This window comes from Gossypium raimondii, chromosome 9 (genome assembly GCF_025698545.1).
Source record: "Gossypium raimondii isolate GPD5lz chromosome 9, ASM2569854v1, whole genome shotgun sequence".
In the NCBI taxonomy this organism is placed as follows: domain Eukaryota; kingdom Viridiplantae; phylum Streptophyta; class Magnoliopsida; order Malvales; family Malvaceae; genus Gossypium; species Gossypium raimondii.
The window spans coordinates 8,912,511-8,934,299 of NC_068573.1; the positions used below are offsets into that span (position 1 = coordinate 8,912,511).

The following is a 21,789-nucleotide window of genomic DNA, read 5'->3' on the forward strand; positions in this document are numbered from 1 at the left end:
AACTACTTTCGTAAATAATTATTATTTTTATATTATTTGTGTAAAAATCCATGAAGTTGAGTAGTTGGAGCGACCAAAGTTTAGTATTTTTTAAGTATAGTGTTTAAGTTGGAATGAAGAAAATGACGTAAATAATTTATTCCATTTAAAAATTAGATTTGGCCCCATAAACTCCCATTCCCTATATAATATAATATTGTATATTGACGTAGGATTAAAAAAAGTGAATTCACTGATAACTGGAGTCTAGTTTCCAACGTATACTACATAGCAGAGTGCTATATAGAAAGAGCTTGGGGAAACGCTACAACCAATATTACATCAAGTTTGTAGAGAAACTAATTAAGCAAAAAATGGCAGCGGAAAAGGTTCTTTGGATGAACCCAGCTGATCATGAAATTAGCTATGCTAATAATTCATTTTATCAGGTCTTTTATTTTTTTCTTTTCAATATCAATCAATTCTTCATTATATATATTCAACAAATACCAAGATAACTTTTTCTTTTCTTCATTCAGAAAGAAGTATTAGTGAAGGTAAGGCCAATCGTTGAAGAAGCCATCACAGATATGTTGAAGAAAATTGGTGTTCCAACTTGTATGAAGGTGGTAGACATGGGTTGCGCCTCAGGCCCTAACACCTTCCAGGCTATATCTCACGTTATAGACACCGTCCATGGGATGTGTCAACAAGAAGAGTTGAAATTACCCGAGTTTGAAGTGCTTCTAAATGATCTCCCAGGGAATGACTTCAACTCAGTGTTTAAGTCAATTCCTGATTTCTATAAACAAAAAGGAGATTTGGTTCAGGAAAGGTGTTTCATAAGAGGAGTTGCAGGTTCTTTCTACCACAGACTCTTTCCAAGTACAAGCCTGCACTTTGTACATTCTTCCAATGGGCTTCATTGGCTCTCAAAGGTCAGTCATGACACTCCACCTCCATGTATATATATCTATATCTATATATATCTTTTCTATCAATAATTAGCAGCTTTTAACCAAAAACATACCCTTCATTTAGAAACACTAATAAAAACTTTAAATCCTTATATTTAAATCAAAATAAATATATAATTTTATAAACTCAAGCTTTATCATATCAAATAATAATGGAAAATACACAAAAACGTAGTTAATTATAGAGCTTTGTTGAAATCTTCAAATATTTTGATATTGCAAATTAGAACTTCCATTTATTTTTATGGTGAAAAGTTTTGAGGTATTAGAAAAGAAAACATGAAGTATAATTTGAAGATCATAATTCGTATATGTAATTTTCATAAATTAAAATTTATTCTTTGAGTATCGTTATTGCATAAATAAATTCCATTTTAACTTTTAGTTATATTAAATGAATTTTATGTTAGGGTAAAACCAAATAACACAATTATTATTTACATATAAATCCAACAATGTCTTCAATGCTTCTTCTTTTTTTTTATCATTAATTAATACTTGTTATGGTTGAATTTTGATCATGTGATTAGCTCCCAGTTGGGCTAGAGAACAACAAGGGTAACATATGCATGGCAAGATCAAGTCCTCCCAACATATTCAAAGCTTATGCGAATCGATTTCAGGAAGACTTCACAAATTTTCTAAGTTCACGCTCCAGAGAAATAGTACGCCAAGGTTGTATGGTGCTAACCTTCATGGTTAGGAGAAACCCAAATCCCTCCCACGAACATCATTGTTTGGAACTTCTTGCTAAATCCCTTCTTGACTTGGTTGCACAGGTTGTAATTTGTATACCATGTTTATATATTTTGGTTTCCTTATGAATGCATGTCGGGTACAATTATTCAGTCAATATTGCAATAAATTAACTTAGTTTGGCATTGTAGGGAATTGTAAAAGAGGCAGATGTGGATTCGTTCAACCTTCCGATATATCCACCTTGCAAAGAAGAAGTGGTTGATATTGTTGAGAAGGAAGGGTCGTTTGAGACTAAGCAGCTACAGGTTTTCGTAATGGACATCGATCCTCTAAGCAGAGATGAGAAGGTCCGTAACAAAGAATTTTATATGAAAATGGGCAACAACGTTGCAAATACTTTCAGAGCTGGTTTAGAACCTATTCTCTGCGGTCATTTTGGAGATGCTATACTTGACGAGTTGTTCCGGAAGTTTGCGTCACATGTAGCGATGATCCAAATAGTTCAATGCATCAGATCGTTAACCTCGTGGTTTCATTGACAAAAAAATAGTTTTTAGTAAGGGCACTTAAAAATTATGTGAGGATCTGAATTACCACATTAGGTAAATATTATTTACTTGACCAGTATCATCTTGAAATAAAATTATGAAGCCCTCATAATAAAATTTGAATCTATGTTATTCAGTTGGTAAATAAGAGTTCATAGTTACTCCAAACAAATATTCGATATATTTTTTACAATTTAGTCCTTAAGCTTTGATTAATTATTTTTTCAGTTGAATTACTCAACTTATCTTCAATATATTTGTAACACCTCGATATCCGATCCGATCATCGGGTCCGAGCTATTAGATGTCACATTCATTATCGGAGCAACTGTAATATATAACATTCAATTAAACATTAATATACATTCAATTACAAGTGAATCATACACATTAAACAATATATAATAATTTTCGAGTCTTATACGAGCTTATGAAAGCTCGTTTACTAACTTGAGATTCATACGGACCAAATTGTAAAGAATACAAAGTTTCAAATCGACGTCGTGACTTCGAGATTTTCTTATCGCGATGTGACTCTCTAGTAGGGTTCGTCGCAAGAACCCTACTCTGCTCCTCGTCGTGACGTCAAAGGTTCGTTATCACGATGTGGTAATCTGTTCCTTCCAAATACAATCTAAACTCTTTTCCCGGGAGGAGGATTGAAGTGTTGACCTCCCCCTCTTTGCATTAGTGTTTCTTTCTTCTGCTTCTCTTGCTATTCTTTGGAACGGTCACATGATATCATCCGATCTCAATGTGCGTACGAAATATCTATGGTGGTGTTGTACGAGATCTTTCTCTGTTTGCTATGGGAATGGGAACAGCTCTTTTTTCCTATATCCGTTATGCTATACAAGTTGAATCAACCTAAAATTTACTTATATACATATTTCCATGCTACCAACCTGATAACCTACCAAAACATCAAGTGATAATCTACCTAAAATGATGGAAACTTTCAAACAATTAAGTTTTACAATTTAGTTCTTTTTATAAACTAAGTTTAATTGCTAACAAGTTCACACTAATTTCATTCAATTCTCAACAATGACAACTTTCAAAACTTTAACAAATTTACAAATTAGTACATGAGTTGACTAAATCAAACTCTCATGACCTCAAGCCTATAAAAATAAATAAAAAATGGTTAGAGACTTACTTTGGAATTAGAGTCGAAAGCTTCAAACCTAACAAAAATGGTGTTTTCCTCTTAGTTTTCTTTTTTTTCCGGTTAGAGAAGATGGAATTCTCATCACACATTCCACTAAGTTCTCTTTTATACATAACTTAATGGTTAATGAAGCTTAATTTACTTAATTAATTATGTTTCTTGACCATTTAACCTTTGTTTTCTTAATTTAATTGTTAGGATCATCCCGATTAAACAACAAACAAGTAAAATAGCAGAAGAAATTGAGAAGATGAACACACAAATTTAACATGGAAAAACCCCTCCAAAGAGGATAAAAAACCACGGGCAAAGATAATTTTACTATAATGGCAAAAGAATGAATAGTACAAAAGATGGAGATAAAACTAAACCCCGAAAACAAAGAACCCTCAAAACGTAAACACAAAATTCTCTGAATGTGTTATGAGTTCTAATCTAATGGGCGTGTTTTCTAAGGTTGTACAAGAGCCTATTTATAGGCTAATTTCATATGTCAAATAATAATAAAATAATCTAAACTAATCAGTGTTTGACTGAAATAAATAAACAGAGTTTAACTAAAACATTATTTTTCAAATTTGACTGAAAATAGGAGTCATACTTAACGAATCTCCACCTTGACTCGTATTTCCACAACGCCATCTTTGCCAAAGCCCGCCACGAGCCTATCTTGAACTATGCAGGGAATTAACTGAGTCGAATCTGTGCTTAGAAACTGGAAGACTTCTAGCCTTCGACTTGTACACTGCCAAATCAAAACTAACTTAGGTCTGATTTTCACGAACACAGTGCCCTAACTTGTCAAAACCTGCATCCAAAAGAGAACCTCTCTTCAACGAAACGGTCATACATTTTTCCCTCCTATGACCAAGTTGCCTCCGCTCCAAACGAGTTGACTTCGACTCTATAACGGACGAGGGACGTCCGATTTCTCTGATCACTGTAGAACCTTCCAGAATATAAAGACTGCCAGTTCTTTTACCTTTTAACAAAACGAGAGCTCCACGAGATACTTTAATGCCGCTTGACTCGATGTTGATTCTGCATTCTTTCAAGTCTAAAATACTCAAGGAGATGAGATTCTTTCGTAAATCAGGTACATACCTGACATCTGAGAGTGTCCTAATCGTCCCATCGTGTATCCTAATTTTAACAGTACCAATACCAATTACCTTACTAGATGAATCGTTTCCCATGCGCACAACTCCACCTTCAACCGAACTGTATGTAGAGAACCATTCTCTATTGGGACACATGTGGAAAGAACATCCCGAATCTAGGATCCACTCGGACGTGAGCTTGGAGTTATCGCTCGTTGACATTAACAAGAAATCATCACCGCTTTTATCGATCAAATTAGCACCAGCTACATCTTCCTCGTTACTCTCAGCAGCTCTTTTATTTCGCAGTTTATAACAATCTGCTTTGATGTGACCTAACTTTTTACAATAGCGATACCTTTTGTCTCTTTTATTTGATGCTATCAAAACGGAAGCTTGCCTATCTGCCTTGCTATCCAAATGAAGCTCATTGCCGAGTTTGTCTCTACTCAACAAATGACCCTTTACATCTTCGAACGAGAGTTTGTCTCTGCCATAAATCAAGGTCTCCCTGAAAGACTTGTATGAATGGGGTAAATAGCACAATAATAGCATAGCTTGATCTTCATCATCAATATGAACCTCAACATTCTTTAAATCATTTAAAAGAGTAATGAATTGACTGATGTGATCTCTAAGAAGCTCACCTTCGTTCATGCGAAACGTAAATAGACGTTGTTTCAACACTAAACGATTAGCCAAAGACTTAGTCGCATAAAGAGTTTCTTACCTTTTCCACAAGGCGGATGAGGTCTTCTCCATCAATACCTCCTGCAATACCGTATTCGCGAGGCACAACTGGATTGCAGACAAGACCTTTTCATCAAGCTCTTCCTATTCTGTTTTATTTAGATTCTCAGGCTTTTTCCCGGTAACAACCTTTTTCAAACCGGATTGAACTAGAATTGCCATCATCCGAACTTGCCACAGATTGAAATTTGTCTCACCATTGAACTTCTCAATTTCAAACCTTGTTATTGCCATATCTGAATGGGCTGATCTTTGAACTAGTTCTGATACCACTTGTTAGGATCGTCCCGATTAAGCAGCAAACAAGTAAAATAGCAGAAGAAATTGAGAAGATGAACACACAAATTTAACGTGGAAAAACCCCTCCAAAGAGGATAAAAAACCACGAGCAAAGATAATTTGACTATAATGGCAAAAGAATGAAGAGTACAAAAGATGGAGATAAAACTAAACCCCGAAAACCCGAAAACAAAGAACCCTCAAAACGTAAACACAAAATTCTCTGAATGTGTTATGAGTTCTAATCTAATGGGTGTGTTTTCTAAGGTTGTACAAGAGCCTATTTATAGGCTAAATTCATATGTCAAATAATAATAAAATAATCTAAACTAATCAGTGTTTGACTGAAATAAATAAACAGAGTTTAACTAAAATATTATTTTTCAAATTTGACTGAAAATAGGACTTATACTTAACATTAATTTATACATGTATTACCATCCATTGGCATATAATTTAGAATGGTTTATTAACCATTTAAAAATTAGATTTGGTCCCATAAAATCTCACTCCCTATATAATATTGTATATATGACGTAGGATTATAAAAAGTGAATTCACTGAAAACTGGAGTCTAGTTTCCAACATATACTATGTAGCAGAGTGCTATCGAGAGAAAGAACTTGGGGAAACGCTACAACCAATATTACATTAAGTTTGTAGAGAAACTAATTAAGCAAAAAATGGCAGCGGAAAAGGTTCTTTGGATGAACCCAGCTGATCATGAAATTAGCTATGCTAATAATTCATTTTATCAGGTCTTTTATTTTTTTCTTTTCAATATCAATCAATTCTTCATTATATATATTCAACAAATGCCAAGATAACTTTTTCTTTTCTTCATTCAGAAAGAAGTATTAGCGAAGGTAAGGCCAATCGTTGAAGAAGCCATCACAGATATGTTGAAGAAAATTGGTGTTCCAACTTGTATGAAGGTGGTAGACATGGGTTGCGCCTCAGGCCCTAACACCTTCCAGGCTATATCTCACGTTATAGACACCGTCCATGGGATGTGTCAACAAGAAGAGTTACCCGAGTTTGAAGTGCTTCTAAATGATCTCCCAGGGAATGACTTCAACTCAGTGTTTAAGTCAATTCCTGATTTCTAGAAACAAAAAGGAGATTTGGTTCAGGAAAGGTGTTTCATAAGAGGAGTTGCAGGTTCTTTCTACCACAGACTCTTTCCAAGTACAAGCCTGCACTTTGTACATTCTTCCAATGGGCTTCATTGGCTCTCAAAGGTCAGTCATGACACTCCACCTCCATGTATTAAATATATATATATATATGCATCTTTTCTATCAATAATTAACAGCTTTTAACCAAAAGCAAATCCTTCATTTAGAAACACTAATATAAACTTTTAATCCTTATATCTAAATCAAAAGAAATATGAAATTTTATAAACTCAAGCTTTATCATATCAAATAGTAATGAAAATAAATATAAAAGTGTACTTAATTATAGAGCTTTGTTGAAATCTTTAAATATTTTGTTATTGCAAATTAGATCTTCTATTTAATTTTTATGAAGAAGTTTGAGGTATTAAAAACAAAACATGAAGTATAATTTGAAGATCATAATTCGTATATGTAATTTATATTTATTTTTCTTCTTCATATTTTGTCTTTCATAAATTAAAATTTTATTACATGAGTATCGTTATTAGATAAATAAATCCCATTTTAACTTTTAATTATATTAAATGAATTTTATGTTAGGGTAAAACCAAATAATACTGTAATACCCAATTTTAGCGGGCTCAAAAAAAAATAATAAACCCAAAATAATAAAACAAAGTTTAAGTCCAGTAATATCATTTGGCCCGATCAGAATGACCCATTACTTGAAAAGGTTGAAGGTCCATCTACAAGCTTATGGAAACATAATCTTCAAGGATATGCAATCTTAGATATGATATGCAATCTTAAAAGATATGATTTTGTAATCTTAGAGATTTAATTTGTAGATACCCTTTAATCTTAGCCGTTGATGTAATTGATCTGTACCGTTGGATTTGGGGAGGCTCAACTATAAATAGAGGCCTCTCCCTTCATTGTAAGGGACGGGAGTTGGGAGTAATAATAATTCTTAAGAGTATTTAGTCAAATTTCTCTCTCTCTTGCATTCTTATTTTTTGTGGGTTGTTCTTATTTTATTGATTTGTGTATAATTTATTTATGGATTTGTATATTATTGATTTCAAATCTCTTTTTCCTTTTTTCATTCATTTTCAAATTCATTATTTTCAAATTTGTTTACATTTTATTTTACCTTATATATTTTTTATTTTATACTCTTTGTTTTAAATTCATTGGTGTTTTATTATTGATACTATTTAATCCTCTATTTGTTATTTTATTTTTTATTATTAAATTAATTATTTTAATATTATTAATACTATTATGTGGCATCATTAATCTTGTATCATTATTATTTACTTTTTATGCCTTTAAATTTCAAATTTTGTTATATATATGCATGTATACATACATACGTTTTATAATATATACATCTACGTATTACATTTTTTAATTTTTATAAATATATACACATACTTTTATATATTTTCTATGTTTCATAATTTTATATACATACTTATATTTTTTTACATAATAAATTATGTATATTTATATATTTTTATAATTCACATACGTATATATTTTTCTTATATGTACACATATATATATTTATATTTTATAATTTTTATCTATTTTCTTTGTTATTATTATTGTTTTACTAGATGTTTATTTATTTATTTATTCACATGACCATTATTATCATTATTATATTCTTTAAATGTTTCGGTTTTATTTGTTTATTTACTTGATATTGTGTATACATGATTGATTTGTTTTTATTTATCTTTTCATTATTATTATTATTTTTTGTTCTTGATCATGCTATTTATATTTACATTATCACAATTGTTACTCCATTATATAATTGTTACTCATATTCGTATAAAGAGAAAATTTTGAAAAATAAAAGCAATACTCGGTATTTGGAATCTTCGAGAGGATTGAGCCCTAACGTATTGGGTTCCAACTCTTTCGTTGAATCTGAATAATCGAGAATGCTCTTCAATCAAAACATAAATAAAAAGCTCATTATCGAGAATTCAATACGTTGTGTCCTAACGCATTGGATATGACACGTTGTTTTCTCGAGATGAGGATTTTTTTCTAAAAATAATAAAGGTAATATTCAATGTTTAGAATTTTGAGAAATTGTGCCCTAACGTACAATGTGATTTCTTCATCCGACTTAAACAATTGAATATCCTTTTAAATTTTATTGCACGAGTTTTTTTTGGACAAACTCGTTTTTGAGGAAGTGAAATATCATGCCCTAACTCATTGGGTGTGACATTTTCTTTTTTCGAAATGAGAGGGTCTTATCTAGTAACTTGTTTTATATAAGTTTTTGTTAAAAAAAAAACAAAAGATCGTATTTTAAATCTCTTCAAAGTTTTCAATTTTCGACATTAAGATATTAATTAATTAACTAGGTACCAATTTTTGGGCGTTACGAGGGTGCTAATCCTTCCTCGTACGTAACCGACTCCCGAACCCGTTTTTCTGAATTTCGTGGACCAAAATTGTTGTTTTAATAAAGTCAAATTAAAAATAACCACTTTTTGAGGTGACCCGATCACACCTAAATAAAAAGGACCGGTAGCGACTCCCATTTTCATTTTTTTCAAAATCCAAGTCAACCCCCTTTTTCAAAATAAAAATGGTGTCAACAAATACAATTATTATTTACATAGAAATCCAACAATGTCTTCAATGCTTTTTTATTATTATTAATTATTATTATGGTTGAATTTTGATCATGTGATTAGCTCCCAGTTGGACTTGAGAACAATAAGGGTAACATATGCATGGCAAGATCAAGTCCTCCCAACATATTCAAAGCTTATGCGAATCAATTGCAGGAAGACTTCACAAATTTTCTAAGCTCACGCTCCAAAGAAATAATATGCCAAGGTTGTATGGTGCTAACCTTCGTGGTTAGGAGAAACCCAAATCCCTCCCACGAACATCATTGTTTGGAACTTCTTGCTAAATCCCTTCTTGACTTGGTTGCACAGGTTGTAAATTTGTATATAATATTTATATATTTTGGTTTCCTTATGAATGCATGTGGGGTAAAATTATTCATTTAATATTGCAATAAATTAACTTTGTTAGGCATTGTAGGGAATTGTAAAAGAAGCAGATGTGGATTCGTTCAACCTTCCTGTATATCTACCTTACAAAGAAGAAGTGGTTGAGATTGTTGAGAAGGAAGGGTCGTTTGAGATTAAACAGCTACAGCTTTTCATAATGGACACTGATCCTCTAAGCAAAGATGAGAAGGTTCGTAACAAAGAATTTTATGTGAAAATGGGCAACAACATTGTAAATACTTTCAAAGCTGGTTTAAAACCCATTCTCTATTGTCATTTTGGAGATGCTATACTTGACGAGTTGTTCCGGAAGTTTGCGTCACATGTAGCGGATGATCCAAATAGTTCAATGCATCAGATGGTTACCCTCGTGGTTTCATTGACAAAAAAAATAGTTCTTAGTAAGGGCACTTAAATATTATCAGAGAATCTGAATTACCTATAACGTGACTAATCTTCTATAATTGTTATGAAATATTGTTAACTATTCCAGGATGTCGTAGAAAATGACTCACAAATATCAATATAAATTAATTCTAAGACGTTTGAAGATTTATTAGCACCCAATCTTTTGGTTTTGGTATGTTTTCTTTTGATGCAATCAAGACAGACATCAAGGTCTATGAAGTCAAGGGACTCTAGAATGCAATCAGACACAAGGCGCTCAACTCTACCTTTTGAGATATGACCTAAGCGCTTATGCCATAATGATGTCGAACTTTCCTTATTTAATTTTCGTTTAATATCATGTGATTCCACATGCAAGATTTCATTATAGGATGCAACTGTTTCTAGTAGACAAAGGTTGTCATAAGCATTTAAATAATCAGTTCCAACAACATTTGAATTTAAAGACAAACTAAACTAATTATTTCCAAATGAATAATAATATCCAAATTTGTCCAACAAAAAAACATAAACTAAATTACATCTAAAAGACGGTACTATAAAAGTGTCTTTTAAATCCAAATAGAAACCAGTTCCTAATAACAACCTAAAATGCCCAATTGCTTCCACTTTCATCGATCTTCCATCGCTCACGAAGATGTGTCTTTCACTATCACTTGGCTTTTGGTAGCTCAGACAACTCTGCATAGAAACACCTATGTGAGTAGTAGCACCAGAATCTATCCACCAAGTGTTTCTAGGTATTGAAGCTAAATTAACCTCAGAACAGACCAAAGTAAGAATTATACATTTCTTTGCATGCCTGACATGATACTTGACACATTCTTTCTTCACTTGTCTAGACTTGTTATAAAATAAACAATCCTTTGTAACTTCTTGTTGTTTATTTTTAGCTGGACCCTTAGTAGCTTCATTCCTATATTTTCTTTTCTTGCTCTTATCTTTAGAGGCACTAGCCAAATGAACACTTTCAAACTTATCATGCTTCAACCTTTCTTCCTCTTTCACACAATGAGAAATGAGCTAATTTAGAGTTCATTTCTCCTATTGACAGTTGTAACTAATTTTGAATTGGTTAAACTGTGCAGGAAGCGATACTAAAACCATAAGAACAAGCAATTTCTTAGAAAAATTAATCTTAAGTGTCTTATATCTTGAAGCAACATGAAACATCTCCATAATTTACTCCCTCATATTTCCTTGACTTTTATATTTTATAGACATCAAAGAAGTCAAAAGATGTCATTTCAATCTTAACGTTTTTGGCAAAACGTCTCTCAATTTCGTCAAGGAAAGCCTTAGCTTGAGTAATCTCTTTAGATTCTGCGCCCCTAAAGGCTTCTGGAATGTTGTGCTTCATGATCATTAGACTCATGTAATTTGAATGATCCCACTTTTCAAAATCCTTTTTAGCATCAGGAGTGTTTACCACAGTGAGAAGTGCAAATTGTTCTTCCCTTAGTGTAAGGTATGTAATAGCCCATTTTGCCCGGGCCCGATTAAAACCCAAAAATAATAAAATACAGTCCAAATTACAAAGGGCCTGTACGGCCCAATAATACCGGGCCTAATTAGCCCATTTACCCTAACCCATTTTACCACTAAAGCCGATTACAAACCCAAAGACCCAATCTAAACCCTAGCCCAACACAAAGAAACCCTAGGTAGCAAGCCTTAGCCGCCTCCAAAGACAGATCCCTAGCCTCCACATCGCCTCAGATCAAGATCCTCCCGTACAAAGCACTCCTCAATGACCACCGACCGAACTGCGAAAAAGAGGCATACAGCGCAGAAATAACAGAATAATAGCAAAAAACGCAACAAATATTGAGGAGGAGATAGATTTTTTTTCTTTTTTTTACGGTTATAAAAGGCCGATATTGAATCAGTAAATGGGGTGAGATACGGAAGGAAGGATGGAATCAAAAAATAGAAAGGTGAAACACCATTGTTAATGATCTTTGTTTTAACTTCTTTTCAGTTTATTTGAATCTTTTTGTCTTTTTTTTCTTTGGTTAATATCTACTGATTGTTTAAGAAAAGAAACGAAGGGCAAAAGCTTACCTTATCTGCACCGTCGAACCCTCGTCGTTTCATCGCAATCGGAGATAGAAGGAGGGTTAGGGCTGAACGGCGGCACTCAGGGGTTGGTAAAACCCTAAAGAAGCAGTTCTTTTTGCTGCTTCAAGAAAAAAGAAACAAAATGTTTCTTAAATTTTTTTAAAAGAAGGAATAAACGGCGCCGTTCGGTGGGGAGAGAGTCCGCGCGTCAACCTAACCCGCAGGTTGGGTCTACGCGTTTTCACCCTAAAAGGGTAATTTGCGCGATTGCCCCCAGTGTTATCCCATGGTTCCAAATCGGTTTTTCAAAATTTACCCGGTTAAACTTGAATTTATTCATTTTAGCCTGTGTCAATGCATAGCGTTTTGGGAAGGTGGGTTATTATTAATCTGGTCCCCCATGTCATTCGCTTGTTGCATTTTCATCCCCCATTTTACTTTTAATCCCTTTCGTACCTGCTAATTCTATTTCAATTACAATATGATCCTTTTTGGTTTTTTTAATATTAATCCATTCATCTTATTATTTTTAGTATTATTTTATTATTATTGCTCTTATTATACCCACGTTATTATGTATTCATTTAATTCTCACTTGTTTTCTTATATACTTATATTATTTTATAATATATATATTTTCTTTATACTTTAATTTCATAAAAAATTATAAATATATGCATTTTTTACAAACATATATATTTTATATTTTAATTTCAAAAACGTTTTACTTTTGTAAATATATACATATGAGTATACTTCAATATATGTTTTTATATATTATTTTATTGTTCATAATTTTTACAAACATATTTTGTAAATACATATACATGTATAATTTAAATTAAAGTATTTGTTTCATGTTGTACATTAGCTTTTTATCATCTTTTAAAAATATATATTTTGGTTTCATCAAAGCATTAAAATCATTTTTTTGTTTAAAGGCTTTTAAGATAATGCAATATTCGATATTCGAGATTTTCGAGAAAATTAAGCCCTAACGTATTGGGTTCCAATTTTCCTTGTTAAACCTAAATAATCGAGAATATTCTTTATTCAAAATGCATAAGTATAAAAATCATTTTCGGGAATTCAACATGTTGTGTCCTAATGTATTGGGCATGACATATTGCTTTCTCGAGATGAAGATTTTCTTACAAAACAAAAGCGATATTCAAAGTTTGGGGATTTTGAGAAATTGTACTCTAATGTATTGGGTCTCGATTTCTTTGTCTGACTTAAAGAATTGATTATCCTTTTAAGATTTCATCATTTGAGTTTTTTTTTAAACCTTTTTAAACCCTTGACACTAAGATATTAAATAATTAATTCGGTACCGATTTTGGGCGTTACGAGGGTGCTAACCCTTCCTCGTACGTAACTGACTCCCAAACCTGCTTTCTCAAATTTCGTAGACCAAAATCGTTTTTAAGGTGAGCCGATCACACCTCAATAAAAGATCGGTGGCGACTCCAGTTTTTGTTTTTAAAGTCGACAACTAGAATTTTTGTTTTTCAAAAATATGGTTTCGACAGCTTGGCGACTCCACTTGGGACGTTTTGAGAGTCAAGCCAAAAATTGATTAATTTTTTGTCTTTTTGTTGAAAAAAATCAAAATTTGTTCTAAATTCGTATTTTCTCTTTTTTGCATTTTCTCTGTTATTTTCATGGTTTTAATCGTAGTATCGTCCAAATTTGTCAAGGTGTATCTGCATTTTTGCATTTCATTGGTTGGTCAATTTTACCCCTTTAAGTGGGAGCGAGAAGCTAGTCCTTCGTGAGGTTTTCACCTCCGTGCAGGGTAGTGGACCGCTTTCAGGATACATCCGTACCTATGTCTTCGTGAGATTTTCATCTCCGTGCAGCCATAGTGAAATGTATTCCCCTGAACTGAACTTGGTCTATATGAGCCTATAATGGGTGAAGATCGAGGAATCTACTGTTCAGGTACCTTTTCTCTAGAACCAAAACCACATACAGTGAACCATAAGAACTTACCCTAGGTAGAACCACACTAAACTTCTAGTGGTCACCCGAATAGGCGTTCTATTTATTTTGGCTTTGTACTAACTTGTTTCGTCTTGTTCTTATTATGATTGCATTACATTTGCATCTTGGAAAAGAGGTGTTGATTCAAGTTTGATTACTAAATTAGAGAGCTTGTCACGGAAAGTGAATTTATTGATAAAGTGGAAAATAATACAGTTGCCTGAATATATTTCGAAAAACACAAGAAGGGTGATAGAGGAATACATGACTTTATTTCGTGGCTCGAAGATTCAAGTCGATTATTCAAGAGGTTTTGATATTCCAACTTCCTTAAAGAAGCTGATGGGTATTACAAGGATAGGCAGACAATGGATCTCAACCAGGATCAAGCAAAAAAAGATAGAGGAGAAACCCATTTTGAAGAATTTGCATGGTTTATCTTAGCATCCGGATGAATAAAGAGAATATGTCTTTGCCTGGAGTATGAGGGCAAAGCCGTATATATATCCACCTTATGTAAAGAAATTTGTCTTCTAGTAAAGTTTTCTAAATGTAATTAAATCTGAATCAATGTCTCTTTAGGCATTCATTTCATGCATTTGCATTACATGACATCATATGCATTAAAATCCATTGAAAGAGTCTAATTAAGTAAAATTATTTTAGTTAATTTGGAAAACCAACACCCTTACGGTATCCAAGCAAAAACTAGAGAAATGGAACAAAGGTTGGAGCAATTAGAGCAAATGCAAATACAGATGTAGGAACAACTGACCAAATTTCAACAGGGAATGAGAGATATGATGATAGAATTACAGAGAACTATGACGAGCCAGTTAACCCGGTTGCTTGCTGAAGAGTTAGAAAAAGGGAAAAACTCGGTGGTCCACTGTGGGGTTGATAATAAGGATATTGCCTATTCCCTAAGTTGTACTCCAATAAGTGTCCAGGTTCAGCCAGATGCACATCCACAAGGGGCACTCTTTACTATCAGGCCAAAAAATATCAGACTAGTACATCGGCATCGACGAATTACTCGACAGACCAAAGTTCTACTCTAAGAGGCAGTCTAACCAATCCTGTTGCCCTTGATGATCCAGCAGAAACAAAATAGGCGAGAATAGAGCACTTAGAAACTGTAAAAGCCCCAAGGAAGAAGGGGAATAATGTGGATAATGCAAGTAGGTACAACAGGGGCTACTCAAAACCAATCACTGTGGGGCAGCCAAAGACAAAAACCACCAGACATTAGGGACCTTTAAAGTAAGAACCTTACATGAGGACAAATATAGGAAGGCTTCAGTTCAAGCCTATACCGATGTCGTATAGAGAGTTATATTAAGGCTTATTTGATGCACATATGGTATCCTCTTTCTACTTGAAACCAATGCGACCCCCATTTCCTAAAGGATACGACGCAAACACCCAATGCGAATATCATGCAGGAATCACGAGGCATTCGATAGAAAACTGCACTGCCTTCAAAAAGCTACTTGAAAGATTAATCAATATGCGCATTGTCAAGTTCGATGACTAATCTAGTGCAGAAAATCCGCTACCCAATCATATTGATAATGAGATGAATACGATGTATGAAAAAGTGTTTGGAAGTGTTCACATCAATGCCATATATGAAGACACATTTAAAAAGGGACCTTGTTAGATATCTACCCTTATAAACTTGGGAGTGTTCTAAATAATCGGATTGTGGAAGAAATCTCTGTAGCATCTAGAGCTTACTTAGAGTAATGTTCAGAACACACTTATTGCTTTTAGCCTAGGGGCAATAATAATTCCTTGATGAAATAGGCTCATGTCTGAACGTCGTTATTCTAATAAAATACATCTTTGCATTTATTTTTTGAGCCAATATTCTTTCATTCTTTCCGAATAATTATTTTTTCATTCTTTTGGATTTTCTTCTACATCATTCTTTTATTCATTCATAATCATATTGTACAAATAATTATTTATAAATTAATACATTCTTTTGTATATTCTTTGGTATTTACTATAGGTTCTCAGATATCAATGACATAAGTGACGTTGCGACAAACTCAGAATTTCCTTTTGAGCGTGGCATGTGTTTAAGGGGGATCTCATGACTTTGAAAATAACATAGATTTTATCTATCTCTGGAGTTGTTGAGGATGGTAGAGCAGGAAAGAAATTTTACCTTCGGAGGAGACAATAGAGATTGTGACCTTAAGGGAGTGTGCATAACCGAAGAAACAAAGCAAGACCTTGTTAAGTTACTTCAAGAGTTCAAGGATGACTTCGCATGGTCATAATAGGATATGCCCGGGTTAAACACTGATATTGTAATCTGAACAACAGCACGATACCAGAAATTTGCAGTATGTTCAAGATTAACATCATGAACGATGCAGTGAAAATTCTTTCCCTTTGACTTATCATAGCTTTACCCATTGAAGTAGAAATCCCTTCTCTACTAGTATTAGTTGAGGTAGAGTTAAATGAAGCAGAATGGATCCAATCACGATGTGATTAGTTGAACTTAATAGAAGTGAAAAGGTTAAAAGTTATTCAACATGGTCAGATATATCAAAAGCGAATAATGCGGGCCTACAACAAAAAGGTTTGTCCAAGAGAATTCCACAAGAGGGACCTAGTGTTGGAAAATATTCTTCCAATACAAAAGGATTTTAGAGGAAAATGGATGCCAAATTGGGAGGGTCCTTAGGTCGTAAAGAAGGCATTTTTCGGAGGAGCATTGCTTTTAAGTGAGATGAATGGCAAAAAACCTACTAAATCTTGTAAACTCAGATTCAGTCAAAAAATACTGCACCTGAAGAAGGAGAAGAGACCAAGGTGAAAACCTGCAGAGGGCGTTTTGAGTCCTAAAAAAAAAGACTAAGGTGAAAACCCACAAAGAGCGCTTTGACTCTAAAAATAAAAAAATAAAAAATAAAACAAAAATGGAGAGGCTAAGGTGAAAACCCGCAAAGGACGCTTTAGACCAAAGGGAATTTGAGTTGAAAACCCGAAAAGGGAGGCTCAAATTTTGGTTAGAATAGGGCATGGGGTGATCAAAGTTACTCAAATGTTGATCAGAATGGGGCATGCGGTGATCTTGCTATGCCTGAGTTAGCAGGAAAGGGTACGCGACATCTTGGGGCATCGACAGAGTAATATAGATCTCCTAAACACATGTCAAACTAAGAATGATCTTCAGAAATTTTGTACAGAGAAGTTCAAGCTGCGATATCTGGGGCACCTTGTCTTTATACGATTTATATTTACTTATTCTTGGAATACTTCATTCTTTTTTAAGATACAAGTCAATTCCTCTTTTATTCTCAATATTCTTGATAATTTATTCATTGCAAGATATGCTCTCAAATCAATTCTATTTTATCCATCGTTTTGTTCTTTTTGCAAGCATGTTGCATTAGAATAACGATTAATGGACTATTAAAGCTTTCACAAAGGAAGTTTTGCATATTACTCTAGAAGTTTCTAAATAATACAATAACCTGAAACAGGACTATTGTTTAGAACGAACCAAGTTTAAAGGTTGGAAATCTGAGAATGAAGACTTTCTCTTTGGATTTTGTTGTCAAAAACATTGATTGAACAAAATGACAAGATGACAGGCTGGTGGCAGGGCTTAAATGAACAAGCAAGCAATAATCACCAAGCAATAGAAAGGGGTTTTCTTGGAAAAGAAAATCCTTCATTTGTGCATAGGCATTTGGTATGACTCCCTAGGAATGATGTAAAGAACCAAAGAGCTTCACATTCTGTATCCTTAAATTGTGATAACAGAGGATTGAGAAAAAGGTTAAATTTTTCTACTCTTGGGTTACAGCGGGAGAAAGATGGTACAATTTTTGCATCCAGTGGATTGAACTTGGAGGTTTACAGTGGGGGCAATCTGACTAAGTGTTTCTTCAAAAAAACTAGCCGAGCAAGAAGGCGTTGTAGCACGTTAGTGATAAAGCCTTAATAAACTTTGAGCAACAACAACCTAAGCGATAAAGAAAGATCATTCTCAAAAAATGACATTCTGCATTCATATAAACATCATTCATACACGTCTAGTTAGGAGCATTTGATTCATTATGATCATGACATCCTAATCATTAGGCATAATTAGGTTCATAAAATGAATTATACAGGTCATGTTCCCTAGAGAACATATCGGTGGAACCCAGCCTTATCTCCCTGAGCAGTAGTGGAGTAGGTTGAAGATAGCAGATCTTGTCTTCCTATATTGGTATCGGAGTAGATCGAATATAACAGATATTGTCTTCCTGTATTGGCAGCGAAGCAGATCAAAGATAGCAGATCTTGTCTTCCTATGTTGGTAGCAGAGTAGATCGAAGATAACAGATCTTGTCTTCTTGTATTGGCAGCGAAGTAGATCGAAGATAGCAGATCTTGTCTTCCTATGTGGTAGCGGAGTAGATCGAAGATAACAGATCTTGTCTTCCTATATTGGCAGCGAAGTAGATCAAAGATAGCAGATCTTGTCTTCCTATATTGGTAGCGGAGTAGATCGAAGATAACAGATCTTGTCTTCCTATATTGGCAACGAAGTAGATCAAAGATAGCAGATCTTATCTTCCTATGTTGGTAGCGGAGTAGATCGAAGATAATAGATCTTGTCTTCCTGTATTGGCAACGAAGTAGATCAAAGATAGCAAATCTTGTCTTCCTATGTTGGTAGCGGAGTAGATCGAAGATAACAGATCTTGTCTCCTATATTGGTAGCGAAGTAGATCGAAGATAATAGATATTGTCTTCCTATATTGGCAGCGAAGTAGATCAAATATAGCAGATTTTTTCTTCCTATGTTGGTAGCAGAGTAGATCGAAGATAACAAATCTTGTCTTCCTATATTGGTAGTGAAGTAGATCGAAGATAATAGATATTGTCTTCCTGTATTGGCAGCGAATCAGATCAAAGATAGCAGATCTTGTCTTCCTATGTTGGTAGCGGAGTAGATTGAAGATAACAGATCTTGTCTTCCTGTATTGGCAGCAAAGTAGATCGAAGATAGCAGATCTTGTCTTCCTATATTGGTAGCGGAGTAGATCGAAGATAACAGATCTTGTCTTCCTGTATTGGCAACGAAGTAGATCAAAGATAGCAGATCTTATCTTCCTATGTTGGCAGCGGAGTAGATCGAAGATAACAGATCTTGTCTTCCTGTATTGGCAACGACGTAGATCGAAAATAGCAGATCTTGCCTTCCTATGTTGGTAGCGGAGTAGATCGAAGATAGCAGATCTTGTCTTCCTGTATTGGCAGCGATGTAGATCGAAGATAACAGGTCTAGTATTCATGTATCAGCAGTGAAGAAGATCGAAGATACAAGTCTTATTTCCTTAAAGATGCAGTGGAGCAAATAGAAGTAACCAGTCCTATCTCCTTGAATTTGCAATGGAGTGGATTAAAACCACATATCTCATCTCTCTGAAGTTGCAGTAGAGCAGATCGCATCAGATTTATCTTTAAGTTGCAGCATAACAAGTTGAAGCTATAAGTCTTATCACCCTAAAGTGGTAGTGGAGCAGATTAAAGATAACAAATTTTGTTCTACGTAAAAATCCTTTCTCTCTGGCATTGCAGTTGAGTAGATTGAAGCACTAGTTCCTATACCTTTGAAGATTCAGTAGGAAGGAATGAGGCTATTTGAAGAAGGAGAAGAGCACCAAAGTCTAGCACGACCGGGCGAAATTGGCCATTTTTAATTCTTTACTCTATTCTCATTATACGATAATGAGCAAAGAGGGGCAGCTGTAATAACCCATTTTGCCCGGGCCCGATTAAAACCCAAAAATAATAAAATACAGTCCAAATTACAAAGGGCCTATACGACCCAATAATACCGGGCCTAATTAGCTCATTTACCCTAACCCATTTTACCACCAAAGCCGATTACAAACCCAAAGACCCAATCTAAACCCTAGCCCAACACAAAGAAACCCTAGGTAGTAAGCCTTAGTCGTCGCCTCCAGCACAGTCCCCAGCCTCCGTACGTCTCGGGACCAGCCTCTTCCCCGTACGTGCGCACTCCTCAACAGCCACCGAACCTGAGAAAAAGAGGCATACAACGCAACAATAACAGAATAATAGCAAAAAATGCAACAAATATTGAGGAGGAGATAGATTTTTTTCTTTTTTTTACGGATATAAAAGGCCGGTATTGAATCAGTAAATGGGGTGAGATACGGAAGGAAGGATAGAATCAAAAAATAGAAAGGTGAAACACCACTGTTAATGATCTTTGTTTTAACTTCTTTTCGGTTTCTTTGAATCTTTTTGTCTGTTCTTTTCTTTGGTTAATATCTACTGATTGTTTAAAAAAAGAAACGAATGGGCAAAAGCTTACCTTATCTGCACCGTCGAACCCTCGTCGATTCATAGCAATCGGAGATAGAAGGAGGGTTGGGGCTAAACGGCGGCACTCAGGGGTTTGTAAAACCCTAAAGAAGCAGTTCTTTTTGCTACTTCAAGAAAAGAGAAACAAAATGTTTCTTAAATTTTTTAAAAGAAGGAATAAACGGCATCATTCGGTGGAGGGAGAGTCCGCGCATCGACCCAACCCGCAGGTTGGGTCCGCGCGTTTTCACCCTAAAAGGGTAATTTGCGCGATTGCCCCCAGTGTTATCCCATGGTTCCAAATCGATTTTTCAAAATTTACCCGGTTAAACTTGAATTTATTCATTTTAGCCTGTGTCAATGCATAGCGTTTTCGGAAGGTGGATTATTATTAATCTGGTCCCCCATGTCATTCGCTTGTTGCATTTTCGTCCCCCATTTTACTTTTAATCCCATTCGTACCTGCTAATTCTATTTCAATTACAATATGATCCTTTTTGGTTTTTTTAATATTAATCCATTCATCTTATTATTTTTAGTATTATTTTATTATTATTACTCTTATTATATCCACGTTATTAATGTATTCATTTAATTCTCACTTGTTTTCTTATATACTTATATTATTTTATAATATATATATTTTCTTTATACTTCTAATTTTGACATAAAATTTTCTTTTTATAAATATATACATTTTTTACAAACATATATATTTTTATATTTTAATTTCAAAAACGTTTTTACTTTTGTAAATATATACATATACGTATACTTCTATATATGTTTTTATATATTATTTTATTGTTCATAATTTTACAAACATATTTTGTAAATACATATACATGTATAATTTAAATTAAAATATTTGTTTCATGTTGTACATTAACTTTTTATCATACTTTTAAAAATATATATATTTTGGTTTCATCAAAGCATTAAAATCATTTTTTTGTTTAAAGGCTTTTAAGATAATGCAATATTCGATATTCGAGATTTTCGAGAAAATTGAGCCCTAACGTATTGGGTTCCAATTTTCCTTGTTAAACCTAAATAATCGAGAATATTCTTTATTCAAAACGCATAAGTATAAAAATCATTTTCGGGAATTCAACATGTTGTGTCCTAATGTATTGGGCATGACATATTGCTTTCTCGAGATGAAGATTTTCTTACAAAACAAAAGCAATATTCAAAGTTTGGGGATTTTGAGAAATTGTACTCTAATGTATTGGGTCTCGATTTTTTTGTCTGACTTAAAGAATTGATTATCCTTTTAAGATTTCATCATTTGAGTTTTTTTAAA

General features: G+C 33.8%; 1 protein-coding gene and 1 pseudogene across 1 annotated transcript; both read left to right on the top strand.

Moving 5' to 3' along the window:
* Nucleotides 1-262: 262 nt before the first annotated feature.
* Nucleotides 263-2,558, top strand: LOC105798355 (probable methyltransferase TCM_000331). Its single transcript, XM_012628389.2, has 4 exons — nt 263-428; nt 519-917; nt 1,487-1,735; nt 1,844-2,558. Exons 1-4 carry the CDS (start codon nt 354-356, stop codon nt 2,192-2,194), a joined length of 1,074 nt encoding a protein of 357 aa, XP_012483843.1. The 5' UTR covers nt 263-353; the 3' UTR covers nt 2,195-2,558.
* Nucleotides 2,559-6,186: 3,628 nt separating this feature from the next.
* LOC105797450 (probable methyltransferase TCM_000331) lies at nt 6,187-10,092 on the top strand (annotated as a pseudogene).
* The last annotated feature ends 11,697 nt before the right edge of the window (nt 10,093-21,789 follow it).

Bases quoted from the DNA above. Each gene is read 5' to 3' on its own strand.
- LOC105798355 (XM_012628389.2), top strand. From the start codon at position 354: ATGGCAGCGGAAAAGGTTCTTTGGATGAACCCAGCTGATCATGAAATT. The intron at 918-1,486 runs GTCAGTCATGAC...TCATGTGATTAG, and splicing joins GGCTTCATTGGCTCTCAAAG to CTCCCAGTTGGGCTAGAGAA. The intron at 1,736-1,843 runs GTTGTAATTTGT...TTGGCATTGTAG, and splicing joins TTCTTGACTTGGTTGCACAG to GGAATTGTAAAAGAGGCAGA.